The sequence below is a fragment of the Phodopus roborovskii genome, unplaced genomic scaffold (genome assembly GCF_943737965.1).
Source record: "Phodopus roborovskii unplaced genomic scaffold, PHOROB, whole genome shotgun sequence".
Taxonomy (NCBI): Eukaryota; Metazoa; Chordata; class Mammalia; order Rodentia; family Cricetidae; genus Phodopus; species Phodopus roborovskii.
In genome coordinates this window covers 6,553,745-6,564,507 of record NW_026125059.1, presented here as the reverse complement: position 1 = coordinate 6,564,507, position 10,763 = coordinate 6,553,745, and the positions used below count along the sequence as shown (strand labels likewise).

General features: G+C 51.8%; 1 protein-coding gene across 1 annotated transcript; it reads left to right on the top strand.

Moving 5' to 3' along the window:
• Positions 1–625: 625 nt before the first annotated feature.
• Positions 626–1,644, top strand: Mc3r (melanocortin 3 receptor). Its single transcript, XM_051185535.1, has one exon. It carries the CDS (start codon positions 673–675, stop codon positions 1,642–1,644), a length of 972 nt encoding a protein of 323 aa, XP_051041492.1. The 5' UTR covers positions 626–672.
• The last annotated feature ends 9,119 nt before the right edge of the window (positions 1,645–10,763 follow it).

Below are 10,763 nucleotides of genomic sequence, written 5' to 3'. Positions count from 1 at the left end.
CTCTGTATTCCTTACACCCAGTGCAGACCTGAAACATAGCATTTTTGTTTTTAGAAACCAAACCAACCCACAAAGGCACTCACGGAGGAGTGATTGCAGCCCCTCTTTTACCTGGCTGATCGAACTATTCTTGCACGATCGCGGGTGAGCAGTCCGGCCTGCAGAGGGCGCCAGTCTGCTTCCATATCTCCCCAGTGGAACCCAGAGCCCCGACCTGCTGTCAGTCAGACCGTGCCAGCTGCTCAGTGGTCATTTTGCTGCTGCGCTAGAGATGAAGTAGGAGTTCCGATGCATAAAATCCGAGTGCTCTCCCTTCTCACATCTAGCGTCAAGTCCCACATCCCCTACCTCGCTATGAGTAGAGCTGTAACTGTAGCAACCGGTGTCTGGCGAGGATGTGAGAGGAGCCCAGGAGAGAGAGAGGGTCGGAGCGGGAAGGCTGGTCAGAGTCTGCAAGGATTGTTGGAGATGCCGGGAAAGTTGTCCTACGTCTCCAACTCTCTCTCTCTCTCTCTCTCTCTCTCTCTCTCTCTCTCTCTCTCTCTCTCTCTCTCTCTCTCTCTCTCTCTCTCTCTGTAACTAAACTCTAGACTGGACAGCATCCACAAGAGAAACACCTAGCTTGCTCAGGACCCTCGGGAGCCACAGCTGGTACTCAACCCTCTGTTAACCATGAACTCTTCCTGCTGCCTGTTCTCTGCCTATCCGATGCTGCCTAACCTCTCAGAGCACCGTGCAGCCCCTTCTGCCAGCAACCGGAGCAGCGGTGGGTTCTGCGAGCAGGTCTTCATCAAGCCCGAGGTCTTCCTGGCGCTGGGCATCGTCAGCCTGATGGAAAACATCCTGGTAATCCTGGCCGTGGTCAGGAACGGCAACCTGCACTCACCCATGTACTTCTTCCTCTGCAGCCTGGCTGCAGCCGACATGCTGGTGAGCGTGTCCAACTCCCTGGAGACCATCATGATCGCCGTTGTCAACAGCGACTCCCTGACCTTGGAGGACCAGTTCATCCAGCACATGGACAACGTCTTCGACTCCATGATCTGCATCTCCCTGGTGGCCTCCATCTGCAACCTCCTGGCCATCGCCGTGGACAGGTACGTCACCATCTTCTACGCCCTTCGCTACCACAGCATCATGACGGTGAGGAAGGCCCTCGCCCTGATCGCGGCCATCTGGGTCTGCTGCGGCGTCTGTGGCGTGATGTTCATCGTGTACTCGGAGAGCAAGATGGTCATCGTGTGCCTCATCACCATGTTCTTCGCCATGGTGCTCCTCATGGGCACGCTGTACATCCACATGTTCCTCTTTGCCAGGCTACACGTCCAGCGCATCGCTGCACTGCCGCCGGCTCACGGGGTGGCCCCCCAGCAGCACTCCTGCATGAAGGGGGCCGTCACCATCACCATCCTGCTGGGGGTGTTCATCTTCTGCTGGGCACCTTTCTTCCTACACCTGGTCCTCATCATCACCTGCCCCACCAACCCTTACTGCATCTGCTACGCGGCTCATTTCAACACCTACTTGGTCCTCATCATGTGCAACTCCGTCATTGACCCCCTCATCTATGCCTTCCGCAGCCTGGAGCTGCGCAACACGTTCAAGGAGATCCTCTGCGGCTGCAGTGGAATGAACTTGGGCTAGGGTGCCAGTGGATCTAGCCAGGGAGATTAGGAGACAAAAACGACACTCAGGAGGGACGCAGAGAATGTTAACCGCCAGCCGTGACTGAACTTGGCTTTGTCTTTGCAAAGCTGGCCGCCCTTTGCAGAGGGAAGATGGGGTAGAATGGGTAAGTTGGGGTCTGATCTTCCACATGGTCTCAGGAAGAATCAGGGAAGGCTGCACTGGGTGTCTGTCGTCTGTGTTCGATGCTGGGCACCCAGGGCTTGTGATTTCTGCCTGGCCCTCTGCTTTGTACCAGTAATGCTGTGCTTCAGGCCAACGAGACGGAGGGCTCTTGTGAACAGAACAGAATGAATGCTCAGAGCTCTGGCAGGGAAACTGCTCACAGCTCCGAGAGAGGCTGGGTCTCCATTCATGTGACTCCAGTGTGAGGTGCATTCTTCCCTTCCAGCACTCACATCCACACCAGTCTCCCCCTAACCCTGCAGAGAGAAAATAGCATGGAGATGTGACCTCGTATCCTTGGACTTTGCTACCTGACCATTTCAAGGTAGATGTTAGAAAAAAAAAAAAAAATGTCTTTCTACCGTTGCTTCTCTGCCTGCAGGAGTATGTGCATGTCATGTGCATGTCACTAGAAACCTCTGCGCTGTTGTTGATGCTGGCATTAGCAGCTGGGTCTGCCTCCAGATCCCTCTCCCCCCCCCCCAGGCTCCTCTCCCTCCCCCTGGTAACTGTGTATCTATCAAGTGGTTATTTCAGTGTTATCTATGAGAGAGGCTGTGTTTTGGCTGTTCCTTCTTCTGCTAGACATGATGTTCAAGTCCTGTGGGCAGCATATGTACCTTGTCAAGTAAAACAGTCACTCCCACCACCACAGGACAAGATTTGCAGGCGTTCTGTATATCAGTGTGTGCAGCTCACAGCTACCGGACCCCTTCTTGCCCTAAACAAGTTCAGCTAGCACCTTCTCCTCTGCCTGTGTTCTCCTGCCCTCAATATATGGGGTGAAGGGACCATGCTTGAATTGTTCCTGCTAACGTGATAGTAAACATCATTTGTTTCTTGCTTTGCTTGTGATGCTGGGAGACAATAAAGGCTTTGGCTTCTGTGACCACTAAACAAATGTGATGTTATGGTGCGGCCATGGCCCTGAGTCATACTGTGCCTTCCACACATGGACACGGTACAGGATCTAAGTACATGGCATTAACATAGAATTGAGGACTGGGGAGATGGGTCGGTAGTTAAGAGCACTGGCTGCTCTTAGCCGAGCACCTACACGGTGGGTCACAAACATCTGTGCCTCCAGTTCCAGACCCGACACTCTCTTCCCACCTCTGAGGACACGGCATGCCTGTGGTGCACAGACATGCCCCCAGGAAAAAGACCCGTGTACATAAAATAAAAATAAGTCTTAAAAGTGTCGTCAGTGAGAAATCCAGTGGTTCCTAGTTCAATTCCTTAGAGTCAAGCCACAAAACACCCCCATTTAGTTTCCCAAGTCTGGCTCTCCAGCCACTGCCAGTTGTCACAATTATACTCAGAACACTAAATAAAAGGAATTACTGGTTGCTCCTCAGGAAGCAAATATGGAAAATGGAAAGTCAAAACTATAGGACCAGCTACGGGAATTGCAATATCTTTGCTCTGTGTGAACAAGACAAAAAATCACTAGCTTCTCCTGTTTTGTATCATTTTTCACATTATTCCATCTTCGTCTGTCAGCAAATCTTCAAGTGGTGTCATTTCGGATGTGAACGCATGCACATACAGTCCTGTGGGCTTTAAAGGACGGTGAGGGTGTAGGGTGAGTCCAGCTGTGGTGTGTTCTGTGCCATGCCACTGACGTCTGTTAACGTCCATCAGTGGGTTTCCACTATCGAATGGGACCTAGTTCTCACTCTGAGTATCAGTTTTGGGGGGTATGTTCAGACAAGAGCACCCCAAGACTCACCCAGCCTCTTCCTTGGGTGTACACTGGTTCTGTAGGTCTGACTGGGGTCCTGAGAGAGGCTTCTGCTATGTCTGACCCCCAGGGCTCTGACTGCTGGTCGGGGGATCACATCTTCAGAAGATTGGGCACAGAAGACTTCCCAGTAAGCCTGGTGTGGGTCTTCATGGAGCTCTGACCCATGCCAGGAGCTGAGGAAGAGCTGTCTAGGCGCTCACTGTTCAGACCCTTACAACAGCCCACAAGACAGATGCTGCTCCTGTCTGTGTGTCAGGAATGAGATCTCTAAAACACAGGTTAAAGGGATTTCTGGGGGCACAGAGAGTCTGCCTCAGGCTCTGCAGCCCTTGTGCCCCTCATCAACCCTGTGGTTCCAATGTGAAATGTCTCCCGCAGCTCCTGTGTTTAATAGACACTTGAGCCCCAGTTGGTAGCTGCTATTTTGGAAGGTTATCTTAACATTGGGTGTTTCGAATTAGCTGGGGGAAGTAATTTGGAAGCCCAGCCCCAATTCCTGTTTATTCTTTGCTTCCTGACCGTGGAAGGCAAGCAGCTAGCCACCTCAGACTCTGCCACAACGACCCTCCCACCACGACGGACTCTGTACCCTCTAACTATGCGGTAAAACATTCCTTGCATTGCTTTTAGTCAGGTATGTGGTAACTAATGTGTGAGGCTCAGTATCCTCCTCATGGAAGCTGGAGGGCTGGCTTAGACCTGAATTAAAGGTGTGCGCTCCCATGGACGAGGGTTGTAATGCACGTCTCAACCACTTTCTGAGAGCTCAATGAGTTTCCAGAAAGGTACAACAAATTATTCAGTTAGTAAAATTGTCCAAAAAATGCACATGTCCCAATGCACACAGAAAAGGAAGTCGGAGTCCATGCAAGCTTTCACTGACTTCCTTTCCTCGGGAAAACCACCCTGGAAGTTGGGGTGCTGCTGGCTTCTGTCTGCTTCTACAGTCCATGTCAGCTCTTTGTGAGGGAACCTATGGGATGCTGGGACTGCGGTAGGACGATGCATCATCTTCCCCCATCTAGAGCAACGGCCCTTGGCAATGCTGCCCGAACCAAGGGAGGTGCTTCTCTCTCTCTCTCTCTCTCTCTCTCTCTCTCTCTCTCTCTCTCTCTCTCTCTCTCTCTCTCAGTGTGTGTGTGTGTATGTGTGTGTGTGGTGTATATAGTGGTATGTATAATTTTCCTTTTTTTGTTTTTGATTCTTTTGGTTTGGTTGTATTGTTTGTTTGGGTTTTTGTTTTGTTTTGTTTTGTTTTGTTTTGTTTTGTTTTCCGAGACAGGGTTTCTCTGTGTAGCTTTGGAAGCTGTCCTCAAACTCGCTCTGTAGACCAGGCTGGCCTCAAACTCACAGAGATCCACCTGCCTCTGCCTCCCGAGTGCTGGGATTAAAGGCGTGGGCCACCACCGCCCGGCGTTGTGTATAATTTTCTGTGTGGGGCCACCTACACAGTAACCACTGAGGGTGGGCTGTGGCCTTCCCCTAACGTGCAGTGTCAACACAGTCTTTTCCATCTATCTGTTGAAGTGAAGTTAAAGCAAATGATTTTTAGTGGATGCTAACCAGGAGGAGCCCTGAAGGTAAGGACTGCCACCGAGTTTGGGTAACTGAGGGAACAGACAACAGATTTCCTTTAGTACCAGGGGGATATATCCTTCCTCTTCTTCGCCTCCCACTCCCCAACTTTCCCTCCCTCCCTCCTTCCCTCCAACTAGAGGCAACGAAAGGCCTCAACTTCAGGAAGTCGAAGCATGCCATGCTTATCATTCTTTAGTTGACTGGTGTCTTTCAAATCTAAGATGATCTTCTGAGGTTAGATGTACTATCTTTCAATCAAGCTTAAGGTTTCAGCCTCTTTGGCTGGAACCATCTCCACCCTCTCTCACCTCCTCTAAGATCTGTTCTCCACGCAGCAGCCATGCAATTGTTTAAAGCAGAAGGCGGAAGGCAGTGAGGTCTTATTCAGTGCTCTGCAGGATTTCCCACTGCATCTTAGAAAAATCTGTCCTTCCCCTGAACCCGGAGTCCTAACAGTTGGATCTCTGTGACTCCTCATCCTTCTAGTATGTTCCTCCTCCTCCGGTTCCCTAGATGAATGTCCGCCATGCCCCAGGCCTTTGCAGCTGAGGTCCCTTCTCCAGACCCACTTGTAATTAGAGAAGCCCTCCCTGCTGAGTCTCTCTAAACAAGGCCCAGCCTCTTCCGCCCCTTGTTCCATCACACACCTCATGGCTGCTGTACCCACCCTATCCTCATTGTCTCCTATGTTTTAGTGCTGGTGTACGTTTTGTTTATTTGATTCCCACCAGTGTCTTTCTCTAAAAAGCCATGTGGGATGGATAAAAGGAGTCAATTCAGAACGTGGTCATCCAAGCCAGACTGCGGTAGCGCACGCCTTTAATCCCAGCACTTGGGAGGCAGAAGCAGGTGGATCTCTGTGAGTTGGAGGCCAGCCTGGTCTACAAAAGTTAGTTCCAGGACAGGCTCCAAAGTTACAGAGAAACCCTGTCTCAAAAAACAAAAACAAAAAGAAGTACTGGTCATCCATGGTGACATCTGGGCCCAGGCTGCTGCCAAGGACCATTTCTGGGTCTGTGTTGGTTCATGCAGCTGGGTTCTGTGTTGATATCCATGCTCTGTGTCTTCCCAAGGGTCACATGGATGTCAGGGGTCTGGGCCACTCCCTGAGGTCATGTTAGTGTCCGGTCATGCTGGTGCTGCTGCCGGAGCCACACAGATCTGAGTGGCCTGTGCTGCCACCCTGGGCCACAGTGCCATTGCGCCTGGGCTACTGCCAAGGTCCATGTCTGGGTCAGTGGCCCCTTCCACAGCTGCAAACTGTGATGAGCCACAGGGCTCCTGTAGCCACTGAAGGCAGTGAGCACAGGACTACACAGAGCTGGCCTACCTCTCCCTGGCTTCTGCGCTAGGGAGAGCTGGGCCAGCACCTGCCTGAGCAGTAGAGCTGACCTTGTTGTAGGGTGCCAGGGCGGGGGTGGGGGCTGAGGTGGGGGGGTTGGGGGATGGGGGGTGGATGAGCTGGCCCAGAAGGTGTGAGACTGGGAGACTAGCCCCACTGCCAGTCTGTCGAGCAGTGGTGTGGTCACAGGAGAGATGACCCCCTCACCCCTTGCCACCTACTACAGGCAGGAAAGCTGGTCCCAGGGTCACAGGGGGTGGGGAAACTGTCCTTGCCCCTCACTGGCTGCAGCACTCAGGAGAGCGGGCCCTGAACCTCACCCAGGCAGCGTAGTAGACCTGACCCTGTTGACAGGAGCCCCATGAACACGCATGGCAGATCTGGGCCCACTCATCCGCCATCCAGTGCAGTGGGTGAAGGAGAGATGGCCTCCCCCTCCCCTGCCCCTGGCAGCCCATGGCGGGTATGGCAGCTGGCCTTGAGGTCACGAGAGTGGGACTGGCTGGCTCTACCCCTCGCCAGCTGAAGCACTTGGGAGAGCAATCCCTGTACCGTGCCAGGGAAGCACAATAGGGCTAACCCTGTTGGTGAGCGCGCAGGCAAACTGTAAGAGCAGGAGAGCTAACCCCGCCCACTTTCGCCTGCCCTGCAGGAGAGCTAACCCCGCCCACTTTCGCCTGCCCTGCAGGAGAGCTAACCCCGCCCACTTTCGCCTGCCCTGCAGGAGAGCTAACCCCGCCCACTTTCGCCTGCCCGGCAGGAGAGCTAACCCCGCCCACTTTCGCCTGCCCCGCAGGAGAGCTAACCCCGCCCACTTTCGCCTGCCAGGCGGTGTCACGGGTAAGAAGAACCCCTTTTGCCGCCTGCAGTAAGTAGGTGGTCCTGCCCCTCACCAACTGCAGTGCTCGGGAGAGGTGCCCTGCAGCTCACCTGGGCAAAATGTAGAGCTGGTCCTGGTGGCGTGGGTGAGGGTGAGCTAGACCTAGACCCAAGCCAAGAGAGCAGAACTGCCCCCCCACCTTGCTGCCTGCTGCTTTGGGTGAGATCACCAGGGTGGAAATGATGAGGGCAAGCTGGTGGCTGACCAGCTACCACCCAGGGCTATGAGCTGGTCCACCCCAACATCCACTTCACCTATGCAGACTGGGGCAGGTGAAGGGGACCAGACCTGCAGGGTTTCCACGACAACAGGCAACAACAGGACCAGGACTTCCGAGAGGAGTCCCAGACAGGGCCCAGCATTGAGGATGCAGCAGAAAACGGAGGCTCCAGCCAGGCCAGTGGCTCTCTGCAATGAACACTTGCGAGCAAAGATTTATGGACGAAAGGGTGTGCTGTGTGACTCACTGTCATAACAGCATCCACGATGAGATTGTGTTTGCTTTTGTTTGTTTGTTTGTTTGTTTGGGGGTTTTCTTGTAAATTTTATTTTATTTTGGGGGAGAATACAAAGGCAGAGGATGGATAGGGAGGGATGGGAGATGAATGGAATTGGGGTGCATGATGTGAGTCCACAAAGAACCAACTTAAAAGAAAAGAAAAAGAAAGTGGTGATCGAGCGAGGGACTGATGTGAAAGCCGGGCATGGTGGCACACACCTTTAATCCCAGCAATGGGGATACAGAAGCAGGCAGAGCTCTGAATTCCAGCTTAGTCTGATCTACATAGTGAGATCCTATCTCAAACAAGCAAAGTACATGTTCAAGTCCAACCAAGAGAACATAATCTACCAGAGGTTCTCATGTTTTGATGAGTAAGTACTTACTTCTGCTCACAAGCCAGCCAGTCTAGCCAAATGGCAAGTTACAAATTAAAGTGTCTCAAGAAACGAAGAGTAACTGAAGAGGATACCCAAGGTTAACCACTAGCCTTTACACATGCACACGTGCGCACACTCACACACCCTCACACACATGCATTCACACATGCACGCACTCACACACATGTACACACACATGCATGCACATACTCACACATGGTACACACACTCACACACATGCATTCACACATGCACGCACTCACACACATGTACACACACATGCATGCACATACTCACACATGGTACACACACTCACACACATGCATTCACACATGCACGCACTCACACACATGTACACACACATGCATGCACATACTCACACATGGTACACACACTCATACACACATGCACACACTCTCACACATGCATACACTCACATAGGCACACACACACATGCACACGCACTCACACACACGTCTAGCCCTGGGAGAGGCATTCTCAAGACACCCAGCCTTGTGACTGGTATGCTTTCACTGGTCCTGGTCATTCTTTGGAGCAACTGTAGGGAAGCTTGGCACTGCGTCCCAGCACGGTTTCTCAGTCTCAGCACCATAGACATCAGTCTGGAACTATATCTTTCTCTGCAACCTGTGCAAGGCAGAGTATGGAGCACCAGCTCTGGACTCTGTCCCCAAGATGCCAGGAGCGCTGTAGTTATGGCATATGACAGTAATGGCTCCAGACACCGCCAAAGGCCCCTGGAGGGCAGGGTCACCCCCAGGCATGAGCCTTCCTCTCATCTGTTCCTTTCAGGGTCATGCCAGATGGAGACGATCTCACACAGGGGTCTGGTTCTGTGTGTGCTGTCAGAGTGGCCTGTGTGAGTTTTAGCCACTGCCCCCGGAAGAGAGTGCTGCTGGGTTTGATTAGATGACCCATTAGTTTAAGAGGGCAGTGACATAATGGTGGCTGTGTCACTTTGACACAGAGCTAACTGTTCTCAGCCACCTGGGATGGGCTGAAGGGCCTCAGCGAGGCTCCCATGCCCTTCAGGCTTTTCTGCCAGGGTACTGTACTCTGAATCTGTCTGTTAACTCAACTCCCAGGCTCTGAGAAAAACTAGGACTGTCCTGATTGGTAAGCGGAGAACCACAAATTTGACAATATAAGCAACAAAGGACCCCAAATTGAACAGTGAGAACCACAGATTGTTGGGTTTCCAGACCCCAAACTCAGACCCATGCTTGAGTCCTGTGCCTTCCGCCTGCTGCACGATGGTCACTGAAGCTCACTCACTGGGTAATTACTTTTTGCAGCTATGGTTCGAGGCTAGCTTTAAAGAAAAAGAAGGAACAGGCTGGAGTGTGCTGAGTGATAGAACACTTGCTTAACACATGCAAAGCTCTGCAGAACCAGCACAGGAGATGAAAGGCTAAGGTAGCCCAGCTGGTGAAGTATTTGCTATACAGGCCCGAGTTCAACTTTCCAGAACCAAAGTAAAAAAGTTGAGGCTGGCGTGTGGTTATAATCTTGGTGCTGAGGAGAAGTAGACAGGGAGACCCCGCCACAAAAACCAAAGCACACAGTGACCAGGGAACAACAACCAAGATTGACCTCTGGGCTCTGTGTTCACCCACACACATGCAGACACACGCATGCACACAAGCAAAGTAAAATAAATGTGAAAACCTCTGCGTCGTGGCGGACACACAGTTGATGCATAGTAAGTGCTCGCTCACCTAATATAGGTTGTGAGCAACCCTCTGGACACCCTCCCCTGGTGGCCAGGATCTCTCAGAACAGAATGTCAGCCTTCCGCTCCTTGGCCAGACTCCAAGGGACGGTTCCAAGGAGGATTCCTGCCAGCAGCTATTAACTATGGTTTATTTTATTACCCACACCTCCCGTATTTGCCATAGAGGGAAGCGGTGTGTCGCTGGCATTCTATCTCGTGCCTCGTTTATAAAGGCTCATTAAGCGATCTCCTTAATGGTACTCCTTTTTACCTGTTTATTTATTTATCAAGACAAGGTCTCACTATGTAGGCCTGGCAGCCTGCAACCCACTGCGAGCCTCATGCTGGCCACGAACATGTGGAGATCCCCCTGCCTCTGTCCCCCACACCCGTGTCTGGAATTAAAGGTGATCGCCACCACAACTTTATAATTACTGCATTTTTATTTATTCATTCATTTATTTGTGGGGGGGATTGGGGACTTGCTCACGTGTGAGGCTGAACCTGGGTAGAAAGACAGGAGAAGGTAAGAAGATATGAGAATGGAAAATGACCCCTCACCCCACAGTGTGGCTGGAGTATCTTGATGGAATAATTTTGAAATAGATAACAAAAAAGTTACTGTGTAGATTGCCTGCCCAGAGACAATGTTCTTTTTAATTGGTGTGTGTGTGGTGTGTGTGTGTGTGTGTATGTATGTGTATATGTGTGTGTGTGTGTGTGTGTGTGGTGTGTGTATGTGATTTGTATG

Bases quoted from the DNA above. Each gene is read 5' to 3' on its own strand.
- Mc3r (XM_051185535.1), top strand. From the start codon at position 673: ATGAACTCTTCCTGCTGCCTGTTCTCTGCCTATCCGATGCTGCCTAAC.